The 26,327-nt window shown below is 60.3% G+C and overlaps 1 protein-coding gene across 17 annotated transcripts in view; it reads left to right on the top strand.

Moving 5' to 3' along the window:
- Positions 1-1,861: 1,861 nt before the first annotated feature.
- LOC102150960 (USP6 N-terminal-like protein) overlaps positions 1,862-26,327 on the top strand; it is a 33,945-nt gene continuing 9,479 nt past the window's right edge. The window contains exons 1-12 of one of the 17 annotated variants that reach the window (XM_070230265.1): positions 1,862-5,988; positions 6,488-6,551; positions 7,108-7,201; positions 8,221-9,020; positions 12,486-12,601; positions 14,695-14,810; positions 16,895-17,010; positions 19,095-19,210; positions 23,623-23,690; positions 24,081-24,166; positions 25,804-25,843; positions 26,183-26,263. In XM_070230265.1, coding sequence (XP_070086366.1) covers positions 23,625-23,690; positions 24,081-24,166; positions 25,804-25,843; positions 26,183-26,263 — 273 coding nt within the window. In that variant the 5' untranslated portion in view covers positions 1,862-5,988; positions 6,488-6,551; positions 7,108-7,201; ... (4 more) ...; positions 19,095-19,210; positions 23,623-23,624. Of the gene's footprint in view, positions 5,989-6,487; positions 6,552-7,078; positions 7,202-7,406; positions 9,021-10,764; positions 10,908-12,485; positions 12,602-14,694; positions 14,811-16,894; positions 17,011-19,094; positions 19,211-23,622; positions 23,691-24,080; positions 24,167-25,803; positions 25,844-26,182; positions 26,264-26,327 lie in introns of those variants that run through there. The other 16 variants (XM_070230268.1, XM_070230266.1, XM_070230267.1 and 13 more) reach the window with 16 other exon arrangements.

The following is a 26,327-nucleotide window of genomic DNA, read 5'->3' on the forward strand; positions in this document are numbered from 1 at the left end:
ATCGCCTCAGGACGACCGCGCGAGGCGCCGCCTGACCTCCTGGAGCCCCGGGGACTCGGGGAGCCGGAGCGGCTTCACGAGGGGCGGGCGCCATCCCAGCAGGTCACGGACGCCCGCCACAGCCCACGCGGGGGCCCGGCTGCCACGCTGGCCCGGGGGCGGCGTGTCCTGGGGCGGCCGAGGCTGCGGGGCGCAAGCAGCCGGAGGACGCGCCGCTTCCCGCCTCGTCTCCCCGGGCCCGGCCGGGGTCGCCACCCTGAGGAGGAGCAGCCAGGCAAGTCGACGGCTCCCCCGACGGGGAGGGAAGGACGCGGAGCGGCCCCGCGCCCACCCGAGAGGCGGGGACCCCACGGCGTGGGCGCGGCGCCGTCACCGCCAGAGCCACTGAAGGGCGTGAGGCCCGCCCGCCGCCGGCGGAGGCGCAGCGCGGCCCGGAGCGCTGTCCACACGCGCGCCACTCGGGACGTGCGACAGGGACGACGCGGCCGGCTCCGCGGGCCAGGAGGGGACGGTGAAGACGGGCACGGCGACGGGGTCGGTGACACGGGCCTCGAAGGGACTTGAGGAGCCTGAACCTGAGGTAGCCGGTGGAGTAGAGACGGAGAGAGAGACACAGACAGAGAGACAGAGACGCACAGAGAGGGGCAGAGACGGGCGGGCTGACGGGGTGGGGACGCGCCGCCCGGCCGCAGCCAACCCTCCGGACAGGGAGCGAGTGCGCGCCGCCCGGACGCCCGCTCTGGTTTTAACCGGCTCTCGCAACTTTTCGGGGGACAAAGAACCTGAAACGACGGGAGGGGCCGCACGGCCTGCGCACGCGCCCTCCGGCGGCTCCTCACGTCTGCTCTGCGCAGGTCCGGGACGGGAGGCGGTGGCGTCTCCCGCATCTGCGCACGCGCCCTCCGACGGCTCCTCGCGTCTATCCGGCGCGGGTGCAGGGCGGGAAGCAGCGGCATCTCCCGCGTCTGCGCACGCGCCCTCCGGCGGCTCCTCGTGTCTGCTCTGCGCGGGTCCGGAGCAGGAACTGGCGGCGTCTCCCGCGTCTGCGCACGCGCCCTCCAACGGCTCCTCGCTTCTGTCCGTTGCGGGTCCAGGCCCGGAAGCGGCGGCGTCTCCTGAGGACCCGCGGTCCGGCCGTTGCTGTGGCCCAAGCCGGGAGCAGCGCGGAGAACGCGGACGGGGACGTCGCCACCCAGGAGCTCAGGCCGGCCTCTCCGGGCGGGTCCTCGGGAGCGGACGCCCTGAGGGCGTGGACACCCGCCGTGTGCGCGAATACACGCGCGGGTGTAGACACTTTGGAACATCTCTGGAAAATTCTGCCGCTTCTGAGGAGGGGCCCGGGCCAAGGGCGCTTCCACCGAGCAGCCTCAGCTCCTCTGCGGTGCCCCGCCAGGAGGCGCCCCGCGGCCTGCACCTCGCTCACCGCGCTGACCCCGAGCCCCGTCCCCACCGCGGCCACCTGGCCCGGCCCAAGAGGCCCGTCTGGTGGTTTAAACACCACCCGCCTGCAGAGCCTCCCACAGCCGCGTCTCCCCTGCTCCCCCCAGAGTCCCGGATCCCGCTGCCAGCTGGACATCATCCGCGGACGTCCACGTGGCCCAGAGCCAGCACCGCGATGACCGTGTGTGCGTGACACGATGCCCGCGGCTCTCCGCAGAAGGCGGCGGAAATCAGCGCCCCGCGAGCGTCGTCTTTCTGGCCGGATCAATGGAGCCGGGAAACAGAAGACTCGCTGTGGTGGCAGCCGCGAGGGGCACGTTGGTGGACAGGGGACGTTGGCCAGAACGTCGCGTGCATGGTTTACGTGGTCACGTCGTGCGGTCGTTGCGCTTCTCGGGCGGGTCTGCAGACACGTGTGCTCACGTGTGTGCAAAGGCACCCGCGTGTGCGAGGAAAGCAGGGCTGCTTATCTCTGTGCTTCTTGGCCTCTCAGGGAGCTGGCCGTGCCCGGAGGGTCCCCTGTCGTTTGCTTGTGCGTGGATGCGCTCGTGCGTGGTCTTCACAAGCCCAAGTGTCATCTGCTCACAGCCCTTCAGAAGGACGCCGGGGCCCTGCCCCTCTTGGCCCTGGAGCGCCGGCCTCGGCAGAATGGGACCAAGCCCCAGACTGGGCTCAGGCTGTGCACTCTCACCGCAGACATCCAGCCGACCCCAGTGAAGGCCCCTGTGCCATGAGCCCACAGAGCCTGCGCCCTCTTCTCTCACCCCTCCCCAAGCCCCCTGCGGCCCCTGCAGGAGGAGGCCGAGGTGGTTCCTGGACACGGCCAGAGCAGGAGGATGGGAAAGCTCTGGGCTTTTAGTTGTCCTTTCATAAACGGCTCCTCACTTAATGTCGCTGTGCTCAGCAGGTGTTTCCAGAAGGTCCAGATTCTGCAGGGTTTGCTGAGGTGTGCTTCTTCCCTGGGGTCTGATCCATTTCTGTCATGGACTCATGTGTGCTGGAGACGCACAGACTGCCTCCAACTCCGGGGGAGCATTCTGTGTGTGTCACCGATGGAGCCTGTCCCTGTGCTGTTCCAGACGGCTGTGGCTTCGCTCAGTTCTGTGACTCATTGACATAACGAACAAGTTGTCTTCTAGCTTCTCCTGTCATCACACACTCGTCCCCTCGGGCTCGTCAGTTTGCCTGTGTGCTGAGGCCGTGAGATGAACGCCGTGCGGGACCCATGGCGTCCTGGTGAAGTGTGTCCCCAGACAGCTCGTGTTCCCGACGCTGGCTCTGACCCAGGTCCAACTCGGACTCTCCTTGTGGCATGTCCTTCTCCCCCTCCACCATCCCTGTGTGCATGTTTACGTGGGTTTGTCATAAACAGCTTTCAGCGGGACCTTACTTCGTCTCGCTTTATTTAGAACCCTGCTTTCAGCCAGTGCGCTGGTCCTCTCGCAGCTGCATGTAATCACACGTGTGTCTGGGTTGTTCTCGGTATCTTATTCTGTGTCTCCTGTTCACCTGCCTTTTCTTTCTCTTCCTTGTTTTACTGTCATAAGAACACACAAGCTCCTCGTGACAAGTTTTCAGTGCACCACACAGTGTGTGACCCTGGGGCAGGGTGGCGTACAGCAGGTCTCTAGAACGGACTCGTCCTGTGTGACTGAGACTTTGTGCCTGCTAGACGACCCCACCCTCCCCAGCCCCTGGCTCCCATCATCCCATCCTCTGCTTCTGTGACAGTGACGACCTGAAGTGCTTCAGAGAAGTAGAATCCTAGATTGTTGTCCTCCTGTGACTGTCTTATTTCACTCAGCACCACGTCCTCGAGGTGCCTCTGCATTGTCACACGTGGCAGGATTTCCTTGCTATTGAAGGCTGGTGATATTCCGCTGTGAGTACAGGTGATGTTTTCTGTGTCCATTCCTCTGCCAACAGACATTTGAGTTGTTTCCATATCCTGGCTGTCGTGAATGATGCTGCAGTGAACATGGGAGCAAGACCCATCTTGAGACCTTCATTTCAATTCTTCTGGATTTCTAGCTCCTGTGGTAATTCTATTTTTAATCTTTTGAGGGCCCTCCATACTCTTTTTCATAGTGGCTGCACCACCTTACATTCCCACCGACAGTACACATGGGTTCCGTTTTCTCCACGTCCTTGCAGGCACCTGTTATTTTCTGTTCTTGATAATGGCCATTCTGACGGGTGTGAGGTGGCATCTCAGTGTGACTTTGACTTGCATTTCACTGATGATATATTGAGCATCTTTTCATGTACCCCTTGGCCATCTGTATGTTTCTTCTGAGAAATGTCTATGCAGGTCCTTGGTCCATTTTTAAATTGGGTTTTTGCTATTGCGTTGTAGGAGTTCCTCATATATTTTGCATATCACCCCCTTATCAGTTCTATGGTTTGCAAATATTTTCTCTCTTTCCGTAGGTTGCCTTTTCACTCTGTTGATGGTTTCCTTTGTGTGCAGAAGCTTTGTAGTTTGATGTAGACCCAGTTGTCTGTTTTTGCCTTTGTTGCCTTGGCTTTTGGTGTCAAGTGCAAAAATCATTGCCAAAACTGATGTCATAAAGGCAAGGATGCCCACTCTCTCCACTTCTCTTCAGTACTGGAATCCTCAGCCAGAGCAATCAGGCAAGAAACAGAAATCAAAGCCATCCAAATTGGAAAGGAAGAAGGAACGTTATCTGTGTTTGTGGACGACTGATCTTTTAAGTAGAAAACCCTAAAGACTCCACAAAAAACTGTTAGATTTAATAAGCAAATTCAGTAAAAGAGCAGGATACAAAATCAACGTATAAAAATCTGTTGCCTTTCTGCACATCCACAGTGAACTATCCAAAAAGGAGCTTAAGAAAATAATGCCATTTACAATAGCATCAAAAAGAATAAAATACTTAGGAATGAAATTAACCAAGGGAATGAAACACTTGTATGCTGAAAATGATAAGACATTGCTCAAAGAAACTGATAAAGACACAAATACATGGAAAGACATCCTGCGCTCGTGGATTGTAAGAGTTACTATTGTTAAAATGTCCATGCTACACAAAGCAGTCTACAGATTCAATGCCATCACTATCAAAATCACAATGGTAGGGCCGGCTGGGTGGCACAGCAGTTAAGTTCACATGTTCTGCTTCGACGACACAGGGTTCACCTGTTCCAATCCCTGGTGCGGACATGGCACCACTTGGCAAGCCATGCTGTGGTGGGCGTCCCACAAATAAAGTAGAGGGAGATGGGCACTGATGTTAGCTCAGGGCCAGTCTTCCTCGGCAAAAAGAGGAGGATTGGCAGCAGATTTAGCTCAGGGCTAATATTCCTCAAAAAAAAAAAAAAATCACAGTGGTAGTTTACAGAAGTAGATAAAACAATCCTTAAATTCACGTGGAGTCACCAAGGACCCGGAACAGCCAAAGCAATCTTGAAGGAAGAACACAGCTGGAGGCATCAGCTGCCTGGTTCAAACTATCCTAAAGCTACAGTAATGAAGACAGTGTGGCGCTGGCATAGAGACAGACACACAGGCCAACGGAACAGAATCGAGAGCCCAGAAGGACACCATACGTATGCGGTCAACTGATCTTCAACATGGGAGCCGAGATTAGTCAACAGGGAAAGGCCGGTCTCTTAACAATGGTGCTGGAAAACTGGACATGTGCATGCAGGAGAATGAAAACGGACTCTTCTCTCACACCATCCACCCCACAAACCAGCACAGACTCACCAAGGACTTAAACGTGACACAGGAACCTGTGAGATCCCTGGAAGAAGACTCAGGGATGGCCTCACCTTTCTTATCCATGCCCGAGTTCCTCCTCTCTTCCATCTTCTTTCACATGGAGTAGCATTGTCTCATGTTTCCCAGCGTCCTGGTCTGAAAGTGGGATGTCCACTCGCATTAGTGTGTGGTCGCCCTGAAGTGCACCTGCATCCTCGATATGATGCTGAGGTTGGACATCAGGATTGTAACACAGTTGCTTACACGTGGCTTTTGCCCTATTTTGGACAGTCTCCTCAGCGGCGTCCTGGACATCAGATTGCTGGGTCAAAGTTGACGTTTTATGGTTTTTGAGATGTTTCTGTTGAGCATTTTTCAAATGACACCTTGCACCTCCCACGAGCGTGGCTGTAACACAGGCCCCTCCTCTTCTCTGCTCAGTGCCACCCCTTGGGAGGTCCCAGCCCTTCTCTTTGAGGTCATTTGTCCCCTCAGGCTGTCCTGCTGTGTAGAACTGGGGGATGCCTCCTGTGGAACTTGAGGACCGGAGGTCAGCCCAGGAAGGCAGCTTCTCAGCAGAACCTAGGCCGTGGCTGGAGCCTGGAGGCTACAGGGCCGGGGCGCCTCCTGCCTGAGGCTGGGGAAGCCCCCTGCCCTACAGCCTCCACCTTCATTTCTGGACTGAAGGTCAGATGCCCAACCCTGGGGCCCAGGAGGAGCCCCTCCATCAGCTGACGAGGGTCCCAGGGAGAGGCCGGTCCAGTGACTGTTCCCTATTGTCAGGCAGAAGCAAAGTCACAAGACGACACGTCATGAGCCATGAGGTGGGGATCGGTGGACAGGCCGGCTCCAACTGCCCACTAGGGTCCCGAGTATGCACAGTGGGTCACAGGAGCTGTCTCTGTGCCCCTCTGCCCAGCCTCATCGCAGCTCAGTGGCAGGCTGCGGCTTTGTGCCACCTGCAGGTTGCACGACACTGTGCAGCCTTCTCACTGGGAGTCCAGATGGGCAGGGGAGACTGGCCGGGACAGGCGAGCGCAGATCTCATGTCAGGGCTACTGTCCCGGGGCCTTGGTGGCTGGCTCGACTCAGAGGGTACATGGGATTGTCCTGGACACCACCTCGCCCTCCCCCGATGGGATGGGCTCCCCAGCGTCTCCAGCACTGGAGGGGCTCACAGATCCTCGGGGTCCGAGCCGGTGGCCTAGGTGGGTGAGGCGTCTTGGGCAGGCAGCCTGTGCCTGAGACCTCAGGGTCTTCATCACCAAAGTGCTGGCACCAGAATGCTTGGGAGTCAGATGTTTCCAACTTGGTTTTATTCAGGGGCTTCTGCTGTGTGTCCAGGAGCCGTCCAGGGTGTGAACTAGAAGAGACGCCACCGCCCATGGTAACTTCAGGAAACAGTGGACATCGGCACAATAAAAGGGCACTGCATGGTGTCAAGTGCTCAAGAGAAAACCGGAGCAGGGGACGTGGGGGGGTTTCAGTTTTAGGGGGCGGCCAGGAGGGCCTGGCCGAGACCACAGGTGGGCGGGGATCCCCCTCCTCCCATGGGAGGGACAGAGTGGGGCTTCCCCACCATTGGAGGGTCTCGTCGGGATGGGGAAGCTGATGTCCCTCCTGAGGAGGAGAGAGACATGATGGACACCTGGCTGGGGGGTTCTCTGGGCCATGGTGGCCACTGTGCCAGGGCCAGGCTGAAGGTTAAAGGGCGAGAGCAGGACGCAGGAGGGTGGCAGCCAAGGGGTATCCAGTGCTGGGGTGATGCTAAGCCCGAGCAGGGCCACCCCTCAACCCTGAGGGGCCATGTGCCTGGGCTTAGATTGGTAAGGACCTGGGCCTGTCGATGTCCAGTCAGTCCCTGTGGATCAGGGCCACGTAGAGGGAAGGCCATGGGCTTGCAGGACTGGCTGCAACCACGAGGTCATCCTGCTGCTCCTCAGTTCCATTTCCAGTGGCCGCACGACTGTAGAGGGAGATGGCAGATCTGGAGGGCCCCGCCTGACACCCTGAGGGGCAGAGGCTCAAGACTGAGTGGTGAGTTCTCACCCCGTCCCCCTACCACCTCCTTGACCCCCAGGTCCTGATGAGTGGGGCCCTGGCCCCAGCTGTCCACCCATGTCACCTGGCTCACGCCCCACTCTGGCACTGCGCATCATATGGCCTCGGACAGTGTTAATCCTTGGAACCTCAAAGCCCCACTCATAAGGAGGATTGGGCAAGAAGTGAGTGACGGGGAGGTGTGTTGGTTCCTGCCCTGCCAGGCAAACCTGGCACCCCACACACTGCCCGTGTCACACCTGGCCAGTGGGTGAGCTTTGGGATGGGGCCTGCACACCACACCTCCGTCTGCACCCCCAGCACATCCCGAGCAGGTGACAGTGCTGAGATGCTCTGTGCTCATAGGGAGGCAGCCAAGTCCGGAGGAGGAGCTGGACAAACAGGCACACGCACACACATACACATTCAGATGCGCACAGCACACACCTCACACACGCACACATGTGTACACTTTCACAGGTGCACATTCAAACACACAGCATATACCTGCTCACACACACACATGCACACACATTCGCACATTCACACCCACACAGCATATACTTGCTCGCACATGTGTACATTCACACATGCACGTTCATATGCACACGGCATGCACATCTTCATATATGCACACATGAGCATGCGTTCACACACGCACATTTGCACACACAGCATGCGTGTGCTCACACATGCACACATGAGCATACACACTTGAGCAGCACACATGCATGCACACACACTGGAGAATGGCTCAGCCTCTCTGTGAGGTGGGAGGGCGCTGGTTCTCATTGCCTCTGTGGGAGCCAGAGCTGGAGGGCGACCACCGTGCAGGGTGACGTTGGCATCAACAGGCCAACAGCACTCACAGCTGGCGTGGTGCCTGTGAGGGTTGTTCGCATTGGTGTTACTCTTATGAGGTTCTTTGTGTCACAGATGTACAGAGACTCCTCACCCACCACTCCCTGCCAGGTGAGAGTCCGTGTGCCAGCCAGCCACCCCCTTCCCTGTCCCAGGCAGGAATCGCTTGAGTCCAGCACCATCGGCGTCCAGTACCAGGAGGGAGTGAGAGGACAGCTGTCCCTTCGCTGGACAGGAGACCCCCGAGAAGATGTGCTTCTCTTTATGTCGAAGTACAGATGAGCCCAGGAAAACGTCACTCAGGGATCTGGGGACCTAGGTGAGCTGACTCTAAGTTCACATGGAGAAATCACTGAGCAAAAAAATCCAGGAAAACTCGAGGAACTGTCACCAGAGGGACGAGCCTGACAGCCATGAAAACACAGATGACAGTGTGATGCTGCCATGACCCAGAACAGCCTTTCCAAAGGGACATGTGTCCCGGGAGCCACTTACGACAAGTGACACATGCACCCCACAGAGTCAGGTGTCTCCATGGGAAATGTGCAATTGGAGTCAGAGAAGAGCACGGAACAGGGAAATGTCTGCCCTTCCGATTTCCTGAGTGGAGGGTGCTTCCGCAAACCCGCTCTTTAAAAGACCAAACGGCAAAGGGACATGAGGTGGAAGCTGACACCTGAGGGAGGACAGTGGCTCCTGATGACGAGGCATCCTATCACCTCGCTGCTGAGAGACATGCGGATGAAGCTGGGAAGCCCTTCAGGCTGCACCTGTCACCCCATGGCCTGGTGGAATGGCAGCACCCCGAAATTCCGCCCACTGCCCGGCACCCTGACTGCTCTTGTCCATAGCAGTTGGAGGCACTTGTCTCCTTTGTGAGCGGCTCTGCCGTCTCACACTGCCCACCTCGATGTGAGTGCAGGAGGCACAACTCACACCGCAACTGGTCAGTCAGGTGAGCATGACATGTTCCCTCCCCACTTCAGGCCATTTTGAGGACAGTGGCCACGGGGTGGGTGATGCTGGCCTCCCTTGGCTGTGGCCAAAGTTACACCAACCCATGAGTCTCAAGGGCAAGCTGGGCTCAGGCAACCCTCCCCTGGCTCCGTGGGGTGAGGGTGCTGCCTGTGGTTCCTATGTCCATGGGGGAGGCTGTGGTCAGAGCCTAGACAACTTGTCCAGAGCTGGAGGAGGGAGAGGAGAAGGAGAAAGAAGAGGAGGATGGAGGAGAATAGACAAGGAGGGGGCAGAAGGGGAAGGATGGATGAGGAGTGGGAGATTGAGGAGGTGCAGGGGATAAGAAAAGGAGGAGGGTCATAGATTACGACAGAGGAGGAAGAGGAGGAGGATAGAGGAGAATAGATGGGGAGGATAGTGGAGGAGGAGGACAGGAGGAGAGTATGGGGGAGAAGGATGGGCAGGAGGGGGACTCAGGAGGAAGAGGGGGAAGAAAGATGAGATGGGGAGGAGGAAAATGGAGGAGGAGAATGAAAAGGTGGAGGAGAATAGATAAGGAAGTGGGAAAGAGGAAAAGGACAGTAAAGGAGAAGGTAGAGGATGAGGAGGCGGAGAACAGCGGGGGAGGATGGAGGATTGGGACGATAGAGAAGAGGGCGGATTGAGGAGGACAAGGATGGATGACGTGAATGGAGGAGGATCCAAGGGGGAGTATGATGGAGGAGGATGGAGAAGGAGGAGGAGGATGGAGGAGGAGGAGGGTTAGGATGTGGACATAGGAGGAGAATGCAAGAGGAGGAGGGAGGACTGATGAGCAAGGAGAGGGAGGATGAGATGGATGCAGGAGGAGGACTGAGGAGCAGGAGGAGGATGGAAGAAGGAGGAGGAGGAAGATGTAGAAGGAGGAAGAAGGATGCAGATGGAGGGGAAAGAGGAGAAGCAGGATGGAGGCGTGATGACAGACATGGTGAGGATAGAGAAAAAGGAGAATAATACGGATGGAGGCAGAGGAGGAGATTTTGGAGCAGGAGAATGAAGAGGAGAAGGAGGATGGAACTGGAGGAGGGTGGAAGAGGTTGGAGTAGATTTAGGAGGAGGAGAGGGAGAAGGAAGATAGAGAAGGATGGAGGAGAGAGATCCAGAAGGAGTAAGAAAGAGGTGGCTGGGCAGGAGGGAGGAGGATGGTGAGGTGGGAGGAGGAGGAGATTAAGGAGGAGGAGGAAGAGGGAGGAGGAGAAGGATGGAGGAGTAGGAGGAAGAATGATGGAGGACGAGGATAGAGGAAGATCAGAGGTCCCAGGGCAGGCAGTGAGGGGCCAGGATGGGTCCTAGTGGAGGTTGTACCCCTATGAGCCCCGGGTCTGGTCGTCAGACTGAGAAGCACAGGGAAGCTGAGTGAGGGGTGTATGGGAACCTGCTGTACCAGTTTTTAATTCAAGGTAAGAGGTTTGAAACGTCAATATAGGTCTTCTCCACCCACGGCTCCCAAGCAGAGGGAGAGGAGGAGGGAAGTACACTGAGGGCTCTGGGGACAGGGATTGTCCAGCCAGACAGCGGGCATGTGCACCCAGGTCCACTGCTCACACGCTAGCACCTGCCCCACCTATCCTGTCCCTGCTTGGTGACAGGACCCTCTACCAGAGGCCCTTAGCCATCAGGGATTAAAGACTAAGTCAGGCCTGGCTCCACTGACCTGCACATTGACCCAGAAGCCCCATTGTTGGGTGGAATGGCAATGCTCTGAAGTTCCGCCTGCTGCCCGGCATTCTCTGCTCTGGTCCATAGCAGCTGAAGGCAGTTGTGCCCTCTGTGAGCAAATCTGCCATCTCACACTGCCCAATTCCATGTGAGTGTTGTGTTCCTACAGGAGGCGCAGCTCGGAGAGGTGAGCAAGGCCTGTCCACTCCTCCCTTCAGGCCACTTTGTGAACAGTGGCTACCAGTGGTGCAGGGGGCACTGGCTTCCCTTGTCTGTGGCCAAGGTGACACCGAGCCCTGAGCCCTGATTGCAAGCTGAGCTGGGGCAGCCCTCCACAAGCTCCATGGGGTGGGGGCTGCCAATGGTGCTGGTGCCCACAGGTGGAGGCTGAGTTTAGCGCTCGGACAACATGCCCAGAGGTGAAGGAGGAGGAAGAGGCAGGAGGAGGTGGCAAGTGGGGAGGATGGATGAGGAAGAGTAGGTTTTGGAATGAGGAGGGGGTAAGAGGTTGAGGAGGGAGATAGAGAAGGACAAAGAGGAAGGAGGAGGATAGAAGAGAACAGAGGAGGAGGATAGTGGAGGAGGAGGACGGGGGCGAGCATGGGGGAGAAGGATTAGTAGGAGGGGGATGCAGAAGGAGGGGAAGGAAGAAGATGGAGAAGGAGAAAGAGAGTGGAGGAGAATAGATGAGGAAGGAAGGGAGGGGCAGGAGGAACATGTCGCTAGAGGTGGAGGTGGATGAGTAGGATGCAGAGGACAGTGGAGGAAGATGCAAGATGGGGAGGATGGAGGAGAGGGAAAATGGAGGAGGTGAAGAATCAGATGGATGGAGGAGGAGCGAAAGGGGAGTGTGGTGGAGGCGTATGCAGCTGGAGGAGGAAGATGGAGGAGGTGGAAGCAGGAGGAGGATGGCTGAGTGATGAGACAGGAAGGGTATGAGGACAAGGAAGAGAAAGAGATGGATGGAGATGGAGGAGGGGATGGTGGAGAAGGAGAAGGAGGAGGATGGAAAGGGTTGGAATAGATTTAGGAGGAGGATGGGGAAGGATGGAGGAGGAAGATCCAGGAGGGGGTGGATGGGCAGGAGGAGGAGGAGGTGGGAGGAGGAGGAGATTAAGGAGAAGGAGGAAGAAGGAGGAGGAGGGGGATGGGAGAGAATGGAGCAGGATGAGCATGGTGGAGGAGGAGAGGGAGAGAGAGATGAGGAGAACAGAGGAGAAAGTGGAGGTGGAGGAGGATGAAGGAGGATGGAGGCGGAGCGTAGAGGAAGAGCAGGGACCCCAGGCAGGCCAAGAGCGGGCAGTGAGGGACCAGGACGGCACCCCAGTGGAGGCGGGACACCTGTGAGCCCCAGGTCTGGTAGTCAGACTGGGCATGTCAGGGAAGTTGGCTGAGGCAGATGAGGTAACGGTCTGTACGGATTGTTAATCCAGGATAGCAGGTTTGAGACGTCAATATAAGTCTATTCCACGCACGGATGCGAAGAAGGGGGAGAGACGGGGAAAGGACTGTCAGGGCTCTGGGAACGGGGCTTGGCGCACTGGGAACAGCGGGCATGTACACCCGGGGCCAGCACTCACCAGGGTTTCTCCTGTCCTTGCATGATGTGATCGTGTACCAGGGGCGCTTGAACCTCGGGGGTTAAGTAAGAGGTCAGGCCGGGCTTCATTGACACGGACGCCAACCTGGTGGGAACATTTTGGGGGAATGGGAGGACCCCCAAGTTCCGCCCGCAGCCCGGCAACCTGTCTGCTCTCGTCCCTAGCAGTTGGAGGCACTCGTGCCCTCTGTGAGCGGCTCTGCCGTCTCGCACTGCCCACCTCGACGCGAGTGTCGAGTTCGTGGAGGAGGCGCAGCTCGCGCCCGCGACTGGTCAGTCAGGTGAGCGTGACTTTGGGGACAGTGGCCGCCAGGGGTGGTGCCACGGGCCTCCCTTGGCTGTAGGCGAGGTGACACCGAGCCCCGAGCCCCGATGGAGAGCCGGGCTCAGACAGCCGTCCCCGGTCCATGGGGTGAGGGTGCTGCTCGCATTGCCCCTGCCCGTGGGAGGAGGCTGAGGTCAGAGGTTGGACAACTGGGCCCGAGGTGGAGGAGGGAGAGGAGGAGGAGGAGAGGAAGAGGGAGGTGAATAGATGAGGGAGGGGCGGATGGGGAACGATGGAGGAGGAGGAGGAGATTGCAGGTGGAGGAGGGGTAGGATGAGGAGGAGGGAGAGAGAGGAGGAGGGAGGAGGATAGAGGAGAAAAGAGGAGGAGGGTGGTGGAGGAGGAGAACAGGAGGAGATTCTGGGGTAGATGGGTGAGCAGGAGAGGGATGCCGGAGGAGGAGGGGGAGGGAAGAAGAGAGCAGGGATGATGCAGATGGAGGAGCCGAAGGAAAGGGTGGAGGAGAATAGGTGAGGAAGAGGGGAGGAGGAGGAGGAGGAGGAGGAGGAGGAGGAGGAGGAGGAACAGGGCAGTCGCGGAGGAGGTAGAGGAGGAGGATGCAGAGGACAGCGGGGGAGGATGGACGATCTGCAGGATGGAGGAGAGGGAGGATGGAGGAGGAGGAGGAAGAGGAGGAGGAGGTAAGTAGGGGAGGGGGGTGGAAGGGTGAGTAAGGTGGAGGAGGATGGAGCTGGAGGAGGAGGACGGTTGACCAACATGGAGGAATACATGGAGGAGGAGGAGGAGGAGGGTTAGGGGGTGGATGTACGAGGGGAGTCGAGGAGGAGGAGCAGGAGGAGAGAGGAGTGATGAGTGAGGAGGGGGTGGATGCAGTGGGTGGATGGGGATGATTGAGTAGCACCAGGAGGATGGAAGAGGATGGAGAAGGAAGACGCAGGAGGAGGAAGGAGGACGTAGCTGGAAGGGCAGGAGGAGAAGGAGGATGGGGGAGATGGAAGGAGGAGGAGGAGGACTGAGGAGTGATGAGAGAGCGTGGGGAGGACCAAAAGGAGGAGGATGAGGTGGATAGTGGAGGAGGTGGAGGAGGAGAGGGTGGAGCAGGGCAGTAGGGACAGGAGGAGTATGAAAGAGGTTGGAGTCCCTTTGAAACGAGGAGGAGGAGGATGACTGGGCAGCATGGAGGAGGAAGATCCAGGGGTAGGAGAGAAATGGTGGATGGACGTGGAGGAGGAGAGAAGGAGGATGGCGAACGTGGGAGGAGGAGGATCAAGGAGTGATGAGAGAGGATGGGGAGGGCGGCCCAGGAGGGGGACGAGATGGACGGAGGTGGCGGGTGAGACGGTGCCGAAGGAGAACCAGGAGAAAGAGGATGTGAAGCTGGAGGAAGCAGACGGGAAGGCTGGAGGACATGAAGGAGGGTGGGGAAGGATGGAGGAGAGCGGAGCAGGGGGCGCGTGTTGGAGGAGGAGAGGGAGAGGGAGAGGAGGAGGGCAGATGAGAAAGGGCAGGCGGAGGAGGGTGGAGGAGGATGCAGGGGCAGGGTGAAGGAGGATGGAGCAGGAGGAGAGAGGAAGAGCAGAGGCCCCAGGCAGGCCCAGAGCAGGCAGTGAGAGGCCAGGGTGGGGTCCCAGTGGAGGTCGTAGCCCTGTGAGGCCTGGGTCGGTCGTCAGACTGGAAACCGCGGGGAAGCTGGATGAGGCTGGTGTGGGAACGTGCTGTACTGAGTTTGAGTTGCAGACGGAAGGTGTGCAACATGGACGCCAGTCGGCTCCACGTACAGCCAACAGGCAGGGGGGAGCGGAGGAGGGAAGGATGGCCAGGGTTCTGGGGACGGGGCTCATCCCCCAGGGGACCGTGGTCATGTGCGCCCGGGTGCTTTGCCGACCATGTTACTCCTCTCCCTCCTGACCCGTCCCTGCGTGGTGACGGGACCCTCCGCCTGGGGCCCTTGACCTTCAGGGGTTAAGGGCTAACTCGGGCCCAGCTCCGCTGACCCGCACGCTGACCCGGGGGCCCCATTGTCGGGTGGAACGGCAGCGCCCCCAAGTTCCGCCCGCTGCCCGGCAACCTGTCTGCTCTCGTCCCTAGCAGTTGGAGGCACTCGTGCCCTCTGTGAGCGGCTCTGCCGTCTCGCACTGCCCACCTCGACGCGAGTGTCGAGTTCGTGGAGGAGGCGCAGCTCGCGCCCGCGACTGGTCAGTCAGGTGAGCGTGACTTTGGGGACAGTGGCCGCCAGGGGTGGTGCCACGGGCCTCCCTTGGCTGTAGGCGAGGTGACACCGAGCCCCGAGCCCCGATGGAGAGCCGGGCTCAGACAGCCGTCCCCGGTCCATGGGGTGAGGGTGCTGCTCGCACTGCCCCTGCCCGTGGGAGGAGGCTGAGGTCAGAGGTTGGACAACTGGGCCCGAGGTGGAGGAGGGAGAGGAGGAGGAGGAGAGGAAGAGGGAGGTGAATAGATGAGGGAGGGGCGGATGGGGAACGATGGAGGAGGAGGAGGAGATTGCAGGTGGAGGAGGGGTAGGATGAGGAGGAGGGAGAGAGAGGAGGAGGGAGGAGGATAGAGGAGAAAAGAGGAGGAGGGTGGTGGAGGAGGAGAACAGGAGGAGATTCTGGGGTAGATGGGTGAGCAGGAGAGGGATGCCGGAGGAGGAGGGGGAGGGAAGAAGAGAGCAGGGATGATGCAGATGGAGGAGCCGAAGGAAAGGGTGGAGGAGAATAGGTGAGGAAGAGGGGAGGAGGAGGAGGAGGAGGAGGAGGAGGAGGAACAGGGCAGTCGCGGAGGAGGTAGAGGAGGAGGATGCAGAGGACAGCGGGGGAGGATGGATGACCTGCAGGATGGAGGAGAGGGAGGATGGAGGAGGAGGAGGAAGAGGAGGAGGAGGTAAGTAGGGGAGGGGGGTGGAAGGGGGAGTAAGGTGGAGGTGGATGGAGCTGGAGGAGGAGGACGGTTGACCAACATGGAGGAATACATGGAGGAGGAGGAGGAGGAGGGTTAGGGGGTGGATGTACGAGGGGAGTCGAGGAGGAGGAGCAGGAGGAGAGAGGAGTGATGAGTGAGGAGGGGGTGGATGCAGTGGGTGGATGGGGATGATTGAGTAGCACCAGGAGGATGGAAGAGGATGGAGAAGGAAGACGCAGGAGGAGGAAGGAGGACGTAGCTGGAAGGGCAGGAGGAGAAGGAGGATGGGGGAGATGGAAGGAGGAGGAGGAGGACTGAGGAGTGATGAGAGAGCGTGGGGAGGACCAAAAGGAGGAGGATGAGGTGGATAGTGGAGGAGGTGGAGGAGGAGAGGGTGGAGCAGGGCAGTAGGGACAGGAGGAGTATGAAAGAGGTTGGAGTCCCTTTGAAACGAGGAGGAGGAGGATGACTGGGCAGCATGGAGGAGGAAGATCCAGGGGTAGGAGAGAAATGGTGGATGGACGTGGAGGAGGAGAGAAGGAGGATGGCGAACGTGGGAGGAGGAGGATCAAGGAGTGATGAGAGAGGATGGGGAGGGCGGCCCAGGAGGGGGACGAGATGGACGGAGGTGGCGGGTGAGACGGTGCCGAAGGAGAACCAGGAGAAAGAGGATGTGAAGCTGGAGGAAGCAGACGGGAAGGCTGGAGGACATGAAGGAGGGTGGGGAAGGATGGAGGAGAGCGGAGCAGGGGGCACGTGTTGGAGGAGGAGAGGGAGAGGGAGAGGAGGAGGGCAGATGAGAAAGGGCAGGCGGAGGAGGGTGGAGGAGGATGCAGGGGCAGGGTGAAGGAGGATGGAGCAGGAGGAGAGAGGAAGAGCAGAGGCCCCAGGCAGGCCCAGAGCAGGCAGTGAGAGGCCAGGGTGGGGTCCCAGTGGAGGTCGTAGCCCTGTGAGGCCTGGGTCGGTCGTCAGACTGGAAACCGCGGGGAAGCTGGATGAGGCTGGTGTGGGAACGTGCTGTACTGAGTTTGAGTTGCAGACGGAAGGTGTGCAACATGGACGCCAGTCGGCTCCACGTACAGCCAACAGGCAGGGGGGAGCGGAGGAGGGAAGGATGGCCAGGGTTCTGGGGACGGGGCTCATCCCCCAGGGGACCGTGGTCATGTGCGCCCGGGTGCTTTGCCGACCATGTTACTCCTCTCCCTCCTGACCCGTCCCTGCGTGGTGACGGGACCCTCCGCCTGGGGCCCTTGACCTTCAGGGGTTAAGGGCTAACTCGGGCCCAGCTCCGCTGACCCGCACGCTGACCCGGGGGCCCCCTTGTCGGGTGGAACGGCAGCGCCCCCAAGTTCCGCCCGCTGCCCGGCAACCTGTCTGCTCTCGTCCCTAGCAGTTGGAGGCACTCGTGCCCTCTGTGAGCGGCTCTGCCGTCTCGCACTGCCCACCTCGACGCGAGTGTCGAGTTCGTGGAGGAGGCGCAGCTCGCGCCCGCGACTGGTCAGTCAGGTGAGCGTGACTTTGGGGACAGTGGCCGCCAGGGGTGGTGCCACGGGCCTCCCTTGGCTGTAGGCGAGGTGACACCGAGCCCCGAGCCCCGATGGAGAGCCGGGCTCAGACAGCCGTCCCCGGTCCATGGGGTGAGGGTGCTGCTCGCATTGCCCCTGCCCGTGGGAGGAGGCTGAGGTCAGAGGTTGGACAACTGGGCCCGAGGTGGAGGAGGGAGAGGAGGAGGAGGAGAGGAAGAGGGAGGTGAGTAGATGAGGGAGGGGCGGATGGGGAACGATGGAGGAGGAGGAGGAGATTGCAGGTGGAGGAGGGGTAGGATGAGGAGGAGGGAGAGAGAGGAGGAGGGAGGAGGATAGAGGAGAAAAGAGGAGGAGGGTGGTGGAGGAGGAGAACAGGAGGAGATTCTGGGGTAGATGGGTGAGCAGGAGAGGGATGCCGGAGGAGGAGGGGGAGGGAAGAAGAGAGCAGGGATGATGCAGATGGAGGAGCCGAAGGAAAGGGTGGAGGAGAATAGGTGAGGAAGAGGGGAGGAGGAGGAGGAGGAGGAGGAGGAGGAGGAGGAACAGGGCAGTCGCGGAGGAGGTAGAGGAGGAGGATGCAGAGGACAGCGGGGGAGGATGGATGATCTGCAGGATGGAGGAGAGGGAGGATGGAGGAGGAGGAGGAAGAGGAGGAGGAGGTAAGTAGGGGAGGGGGGTGGAAGGGGGAGTAAGGTGGAGGTGGATGGAGCTGGAGGAGGAGGACGGTTGACCAACATGGAGGAATGCATGGAGGAGGAGGAGGAGGGTTAGGGGGTGGATGTACGAGGGGAGTCGAGGAGGAGGAGCAGGAGGAGAGAGGAGTGATGAGTGAGGAGGGGGTGGATGCAGTGGGTGGATGGGGATGATTGAGTAGCACCAGGAGGATGGAAGAGGATGGAGAAGGAAGACGCAGGAGGAGGAAGGAGGACGTAGCTGGAAGGGCAGGAGGAGAAGGAGGATGGGGGAGATGGAAGGAGGAGGAGGAGGACTGAGGAGTGATGAGAGAGCGTGGGGAGGACCAAAAGGAGGAGGATGAGGTGGATAGTGGAGGAGGTGGAGGAGGAGAGGGTGGAGCAGGGCAGTAGGGACAGGAGGAGTATGAAAGAGGTTGGAGTCCCTTTGAAACGAGGAGGAGGAGGATGACTGGGCAGCATGGAGGAGGAAGATCCAGGGGTAGGAGAGAAATGGTGGATGGACGTGGAGGAGGAGAGAAGGAGGATGGCGAACGTGGGAGGAGGAGGATCAAGGAGTGATGAGAGAGGATGGGGAGGGCGGCCCAGGAGGTGGACGAGATGGACGGAGGTGGCGGGTGAGACGGTGCCGAAGGAGAACCAGGAGAAAGAGGATGTGAAGCTGGAGGAAGCAGACGGGAAGGCTGGAGGACATGAAGGAGGGTGGGGAAGGATGGAGGAGAGCGGAGCAGGGGGCGCGTGTTGGAGGAGGAGAGGGAGAGGGAGAGGAGGAGGGCAGATGAGAAAGGGCAGGCGGAGGAGGGTGGAGGAGGATGCAGGGGCAGGGTGAAGGAGGATGGAGCAGGAGGAGAGAGGAAGAGCAGAGGCCCCAGGCAGGCCCAGAGCAGGCAGTGAGAGGCCAGGGTGGGGTCCCAGTGGAGGTCGTAGCCCTGTGAGGCCTGGGTCGGTCGTCAGACTGGAAACCGCGGGGAAGCTGGATGAGGCTGGTGTGGGAACGTGCTGTACTGAGTTTGAGTTGCAGACGGAAGGTGTGCAACATGGACGCCAGTCGGCTCCACGTACAGCCAACAGGCAGGGGGGAGCGGAGGAGGGAAGGATGGCCAGGGTTCTGGGGACGGGGCTCATCCCCCAGGGGACCGTGGTCATGTGCGCCCGGGTGCTTTGCCGACCATGTTACTCCTCTCCCTCCTGACCCGTCCCTGCGTGGTGACGGGACCCTCCGCCTGGGGCCCTTGACCTTCAGGGGTTAAGGGCTAACTCGGGCCCAGCTCCGCTGACCCGCACGCTGACCCGGGGGCCCCATTGTCGGGTGGAACGGCAGCGCCCCCAAGTTCCGCCCGCTGCCCGGCAACCTGTCTGCTCTCGTCCCTAGCAGTTGGAGGCACTTGTGCCCTCTGTGAGCGGCTCTGCCGTCTCGCACTGCCCACCTCGACGCGAGTGTCGAGTTCGTGGAGGAGGCGCAGCTCGCGCCCGCGACTGGTCAGTCAGGTGAGCGTGACTTTGGGGACAGTGGCCGCCAGGGGTGGTGCCACGGGCCTCCCTTGGCTGTAGGCGAGGTGACACCGAGCCCCGAGCCCCGATGGAGAGCCGGGCTCAGACAGCCGTCCCCGGTCCATGGGGTGAGGGTGCTGCTCGCATTGCCCCTGCCCGTGGGAGGAGGCTGAGGTCAGAGGTTGGACAACTGGGCCCGAGGTGGAGGAGGGAGAGGAGGAGGAGGAGAGGAAGAGGGAGGTGAGTAGATGAGGGAGGGGCGGATGGGGAACGATGGAGGAGGAGGAGGAGATTGCAGGTGGAGGAGGGGTAGGATGAGGAGGAGGGAGAGAGAGGAGGAGGGAGGAGGATAGAGGAGAAAAGAGGAGGAGGGTGGTGGAGGAGGAGAACAGGAGGAGATTCTGGGGTAGATGGGTGAGCAGGAGAGGGATGCCGGAGGAGGAGGGGGAGGGAAGAAGAGAGCAGGGATGATGCAGATGGAGGAGCCGAAGGAAAGGGTGGAGGAGAATAGGTGAGGAAGAGGGGAGGAGGAGGAGGAGGAGGAGGAGGAGGAGGAGGAGGAGGAACAGGGCAGTCGCGGAGGAGGTAGAGGAGGAGGATGCAGAGGACAGCGGGGGAGGATGGATGATCTGCAGGATGGAGGAGAGGGAGGATGGAGGAGGAGGAGGAAGAGGAGGAGGAGGTAAGTAGGGGAGGGGGGTGGAAGGGGGAGTAAGGTGGAGGAGGATGGAGCTGGAGGAGGAGGACGGTTGACCAACATGGAGGAATACATGGAGGAGGAGGAGGAGGAGGAGGAGGAGGGTTAGGGGGTGGATGTACGAGGGGAGTCGAGGAGGAGGAGCAGGAGGAGAGAGGAGTGATGAGTGAGGAGGGGGTGGATGCAGTGGGTGGATGGGGATGATTGAGTAGCACCAGGAGGATGGAAGAGGATGGAGAAGGAAGACGCAGGAGGAGGAAGGAGGACGTAGCTGGAAGGGCAGGAGGAGAAGGAGGATGGGGGAGATGGAAGGAGGAGGAGGAGGACTGAGGAGTGATGAGAGAGCGTGGGGAGGACCAAAAGGAGGAGGATGAGGTGGATAGTGGAGGAGGTGGAGGAGGAGAGGGTGGAGCAGGGCAGTAGGGACAGGAGGAGTATGAAAGAGGTTGGAGTCCCTTTGAAACGAGGAGGAGGAGGATGACTGGGCAGCATGGAGGAGGAAGATCCAGGGGTAGGAGAGAAATGGTGGATGGACGTGGAGGAGGAGAGAAGGAGGATGGCGAACGTGGGAGGAGGAGGATCAAGGAGTGATGAGAGAGGATGGGGAGGGCGGCCCAGGAGGGGGACGAGATGGACGGAGGTGGCGGGTGAGACGGTGCCGAAGGAGAACCAGGAGAAAGAGGATGTGAAGCTGGAGGAAGCAGACGGGAAGGCTGGAGGACATGAAGGAGGGTGGGGAAGGATGGAGGAGAGCGGAGCAGGGGGCGCGTGTTGGAGGAGGAGAGGGAGAGGGAGAGGAGGAGGGCAGATGAGAAAGGGCAGGCGGAGGAGGGTGGAGGAGGATGCAGGGGCAGGGTGAAGGAGGATGGAGCAGGAGGAGAGAGGAAGAGCAGAGGCCCCAGGCAGGCCCAGAGCAGGCAGTGAGAGGCCAGGGTGGGGTCCCAGTGGAGGTCGTAGCCCTGTGAGGCCTGGGTCGGTCGTCAGACTGGAAACCGCGGGGAAGCTGGATGAGGCTGGTGTGGGAACGTGCTGTACTGAGTTTGAGTTGCAGACGGAAGGTGTGCAACATGGACGCCAGTCGGCTCCACGTACAGCCAACAGGCAGGGGGGAGCGGAGGAGGGAAGGATGGCCAGGGTTCTGGGGACGGGGCTCATCCCCCAGGGGACCGTGGTCATGTGCGCCCGGGTGCTTTGCCGATCATCAGCGGGCTGTGTGTCCAGAGTCACGAGAGGCTGTACAGTGAAAGGCCTGAACACTAGCATCGACTCCTCTCCCTCCTGACCCGTCCCTGCGTGGTGACGGGACCCTCCGCCTGGGGCCCTTGACCTTCAGGGGTTAAGGGCTAACTCGGGCCCAGCTCCGCTGACCCGCACGCTGACCCAGGGGCCCCATTGTCGGGTGGAACGACAGCGCCCCCAAGTTCACACCAAACCCCAGACAAGGTCACACCAAACCCCGAGTCCTCATGCATTGCCGGGCTCAGACAGCCTTCCACGGATTTCGTGTGAGGTGCTGCCCGCGCCGCCCCTGTCCTTGGCTGCAGTTGACGTAGAGCCGGGATACTAGCCAAGCCCACCTGCTCTCTCTGACCCCTGCCCTGTGTGATGCTAGTGTTGAGGCCTTCCACTGTACAGCCTCTCGTGACTCTGGACACACAGCCCGCTGATGATCATCTGTCCTGCAGGGTGGGGCTTGGGCACGAGGCCTCCCCCAATGTCACCTTGTCCCTGCTTCTCTAGAGGCTTATCGCCCTGGCCCCTGGTTCTGGAAGCTTACAGGCCCTCCTGTCCCAGCTGCTGTTTTCCTTCCATGTGAGGGGGAAATGGAGCCCCTCCTTCTGGTGCCCAGTCAGATCCAGGAACCCGGGGTCCCTCCACTTGAGAGAAGGTCTCACAGGCACAGAGGTGGCTGGAGGTCAGACATGTGATCCTTTCCTCACACCCAATCTCCTATCGCCTAACTGGCTGGTGGTGTTGTCTAAGCTCGTTCACCAGCCAGAACCAGTTACAGTTAAGTGGATGGCATCAATGTGGGAGTTTCGTGTCCTGTGAAGGACCGGGTGTGACCTGGTCTGTGGAAGCTCCCAGAGGCTCGAGCCAGGGGCCTCTGGCCTCCAGACCCCCACAGTGGGGACATCCCGGGTTGGTGTGGCCCAGGGAGGAGCTACGAGGGCAGGAGCAAAGGGGCTTCTGTGGCCAGGAGCGCCTCTGACGGCTCTCTCAGTCTCCATGCTATTTCCCAGCTCCCCTGTCGCGGTCCCGGGGCTGAGCCAGTGGGAGCCCAGCTCTGAGAGCAGCTTTTCCTAACGTCACCAACCATCAGACTCAGCTGTTAAAGTAGGCAGTTGAGTGGTTTTCAGAGTATTTAAGAGCTGTGCAACCTTCACCACTATTTCCACGACATTTCAGGGCCCCATAAAGAACTCTCTTGCCTGTGAGCAGGTACCCCCATTCTCCCTCCACGAGCCCTTGGCGACCACCGACCCCTCTCTGTCTCTGTGGGTCTGACTATTCTGCACATCTCACGTGAGTGGAATCCTGTAACATGGGTCTTTTGTGTCTGGCTTCTTTTGCTCAGCACCGTGTCCATCGTGCTGTAGCAGGAGCAGGATTTCACTCCTTTCTGTGGTGGGTAAGACTCCATTGCACAGAGTGGAGCCCATTGTGTCTGTTTCTTCATCCGTGCATGGAAGCTCACATTGTTTCCACCTATTTGCAACTGTGAGAAGGTCTTCATGAACACGCGTGTGCAAATATTGGCTTGAGGACCAGTGTTCACTTCCCTTGGGCGAGTGCCTAGGAGTGGAATTGCTGGGTCACGTGGTAACTCTACGTGTAACTTCTGAGGAACCACAAAACCGGTCTCCGCAGCAGCTGCACCATTTGACATTCCCACCAGCAACGCGGAGGCTCCAGGTCCTCTCCCCCCCACACTCGTTCTGTCCATCCGTTGGTGAGAGCCGGTCCAGTGGGCGGGAAGTGGGGTCTCATGGTTTCCGTCTGCATTTCCCTGGGGGCCAGTGCCGTTGAGCACCTCCTCACGGGCTTGTCGGCCGTTTGTACATCACGTTGGAGAAATGTCCCTCCGACCTTTGTCCTCTTTCGAATTGGGCTATTTGTCGTTTGTTGGGGAGTTTTATATATTCTGCACAGCAGGCCCTGATCAGACAGGTGATTGGCAGACATCTTCGTTCCTCGTGCGGGCCGTCTCTGCACTCCTCGGTGGTGTTGTCTGAAGCACAGCAGTTTGCGTGTTGCTGGCGTCCCGTTGACTCATCTGCTCTTGTGTTGCTTGTGCTTTTGGTGTCTCAGAGCACAGTCGGATTCCCAGTGCGCCTGCGGGAATCATCGGCCAGCAGCCGCACACTCCTTTGCTCAGTGCCACCCTGGGCCCGGAGCGTGCACACCAGGCTGCCGGTCAGCAGGTCATCTGAGCCCCTGGGTCCACCTTCTCCCTCCTCATAAGCTGACGAGAACTCTGATCTCACGAGGACAGAAGTCCCAGGGGGCTGGGAGGGTAGCCCCTAAGCGGGAGTGCGAGAAAGTGTGAGTGTGAACCTGTGTTCCGCCAAGCCGGATGCCGCCCGCCCTGCCTGCGGGTTTGCCCGCTCTCTGATCAGACAGACCGGGGGGCTGGCAGCGGGGCACACAGGTTGCTCTCTGAAGCTCTGAGTGCGGTGCTACATTTGGATTTTTTTGTCTTGCATATTAGACATGAAGGAAGACCCAGAGACCCTGCTGGCCCTGGAAAGAGCAAAAATAATTGCCCAGTATGATCAGGTGAGGCCCAGGAGGAGATCCTAGCTCTAGGAGCAGGTACGGCCTGGGGGGCAGACCATGGCCGGCAGGAGCAGGTGGGGCCCAGGTGGGATCACACTGCAGGAGCACTGATATCCTAGATAAGGATCACAGCTCCAGGAGCCGGTGGGGCCCAGGTTGGATCACACAGCGGGAGCAGGTGGGGCCCAGGTGGAATCACACAGCAGGAGCAGGGGAGGCTGTCAGGCTGCTCCCATTCGGGAAGGTGCGTCCTCATCCCTCAGTCTGTGCCCATTGTCGCAGGTTCCAGAGCTCCCTCAGGACAGGGGAGGGAGGAGCCGCCCTGTGCCCTCCTGCCCCTGGTCCCTGGCTCTGGCGCGCCCTCACCACGTTGCCCCCTCTGGGTTGCAGGGACGCCAGGCAGGGGTTCCAGTGGATCCTCAGGAAGACCCCGAGCTGCCCCTTTCCAAGGTCACCGACCGCCTCGGTTTCCTGCAGTGAGTCACCTGGACGCCCGCTCTTTTCATCTCAGGGATGGTTTCTGTTGGTGGAAACACCTCTCTGGAGGCAGGACCCGTCTCCCCAGCTCAGAGCCTCGTCCCCTGGTGCCCACTGCAGTCCAGGGTCTACAGTCGGCTCCAGCTGAGAGACCAGAAGTGGCCTCAGGATGGTGGGCAGGGGTGGAGCAGGGCCCTGGCCGGGCTGGGACACTCAGCAGTGTGGCCTCCACGCCTGCATGAGGGAGGGCGTGATGGTGTCCACCTCCCACAGTCAGAGGGCACGTCCAGCCTGGCCAGCAGTGGCTCCACAGGCTGTGACCACAGAGTGAGGGGCGCCTGGCCCAGCCTGTGGGCAGCTGTCCAGCAGGTCTCCAAGGGCACAGGTGGTTCCAGTGTAGCGGCCACATGGGCACAGGCACAAGGGGCAGCCAGGGATGTGGCCTCTGGCGTTGACAGGATGGGCAGGGGGCGCGTTCAGATAGGACCTGGCCTGGGAACCTCCTGGGAAGGGGACAGAGGCAGGCGGAGTTGGAAGGCAGCTGAAGACGGCCTGACCCCCGGTCTGGGGCTGGGAGGAGATTGGGGATGGAGGCCGGGCCTTGGTGGCGACAGAGAGGAGAGGAGGCTGGAGGGAGATGGGACTGGGTGGGGCATGTGCCCCTGGACGGAGCCAGCCTGGGACAGGACCGAAGGTGCTGGGCTCCTGGGATGGGGCCTCCTCTCTGGGGGAGGACAGCCCAGAGCAGGGCAAGGCCCGGGGGAGGCGCTCACCTGAGACGCCTGAGCCAGGGCCTCTGTCAGCCCCAAGTTCTCTGCGGTGCTCTCTGGAGACACCACCAGTCAGACCTGCAGGGGAGAAGCCAGCGAGGAGGTGCCTGATCAGGAGGGGAGGGAAGGGAGGGTGTGGAGCATGGAGAGTGGAGGAGCAGCCTGGCAGGTGGAGGGAGGACAGAGAGGAGGCGCCGTGGGAGTGCAGCATGAAGGTGGAGGGTGCAGCAGGCCATGTGGTGACACTGCCTGGAAGGGCCAGAGGCTGCAGACATGGTGTGGGGCCAATCTGGCTGCCCGCGGGCCTCAGTCACTGCCCATCACCCAGTGGACAAGCAGCCGTTTGGACCCATCAGGGGCGGGTCCTGCTCAGAGGTTCTGACAGCACAAGCGTTAAAAGGTGGGCCCGAGTAGCTGAAGTGACGACGAGAAATGGGTGACATCAGGGATAGGAGGGTGGGCGGCCGGGGAGGGAGAGGCAGGCTGGACGCTGGACAGGCAGACCCTGTGGGAGGTGTGCAGACCTCAGCAGGATAGCCACAGGGGGCACCCTGGCTCACCCAGTGGTTCTCAGGCCAGCCCGACCCCAGGACAATGGCAGGTCACCTCCTGTGGGGCTGCTGTCTGGGCGCAGCCCACCCCCGCACCAGCACTGGCCCTTCTCAGGCACCCAAGGAGGGCTCTGCCTCCAGCCACAGGCACCTGGCCGCCCTGCCCTCCTCTGCCCTGTGTCTGGGCTCCCTCCTAGGTCAGCCCTCCCTCCGCAGAATCCAGGGCCCAGACTTGGGGGCTGGGGGCAGGCCCTGTCTTTCTGTGTCCCCTGGCCTGGTGCAGGGCCTCAGGGCTCTGCTTCTCTTGCCTTCCAGTGAGAAGGAGCTGCCCCGCCTCACCACCCAGGAGGCGAAGGTAAGAGCCTGGCCTTGCTGCGCAGGCGGGAGGTGGCCGTGGGTGCAGGCCCGCAGTTCCTGCCACCCCCGATCCCAGAACTGTCCTGAGGGGACGTTGTTTACTGAACCCACCTGTCCCAGAACCTCACACCCAGCTTAGGGCTCACTGCCTGCCAGCCACCAGGACCCCACCTCGAGGCTGGGACCGGGGCAGGCCCGGGGGTCTGTGGGAGAGGGTCGGCGCCTTTTCTGGCCCCTTTGAGTTCCCTCATGTCAGGGCACCTGATGTGACCTGATGCACTAGGGCCCCTCTAGGAAGCGGGCAGCTGGGCTCTCACCACCATTTCTCATTTCCCAGCACAAACGCCGAGACATCAGGCGAGCCGACAAGTGGCTGAAGATGCTGAGGGACTGGGGGCAGTACCAAGGCAGCAAGAAGGTAGGACCTGAGCGCTTGGCAGGCTGCACCCTGTCCTGAGCCCAAAGGACCACGGGCCTGTGTC

This window comes from Equus caballus, chromosome 12 (assembly GCF_041296265.1).
Source record: "Equus caballus isolate H_3958 breed thoroughbred chromosome 12, TB-T2T, whole genome shotgun sequence".
Classification (NCBI taxonomy): domain Eukaryota; kingdom Metazoa; phylum Chordata; class Mammalia; order Perissodactyla; family Equidae; genus Equus; species Equus caballus.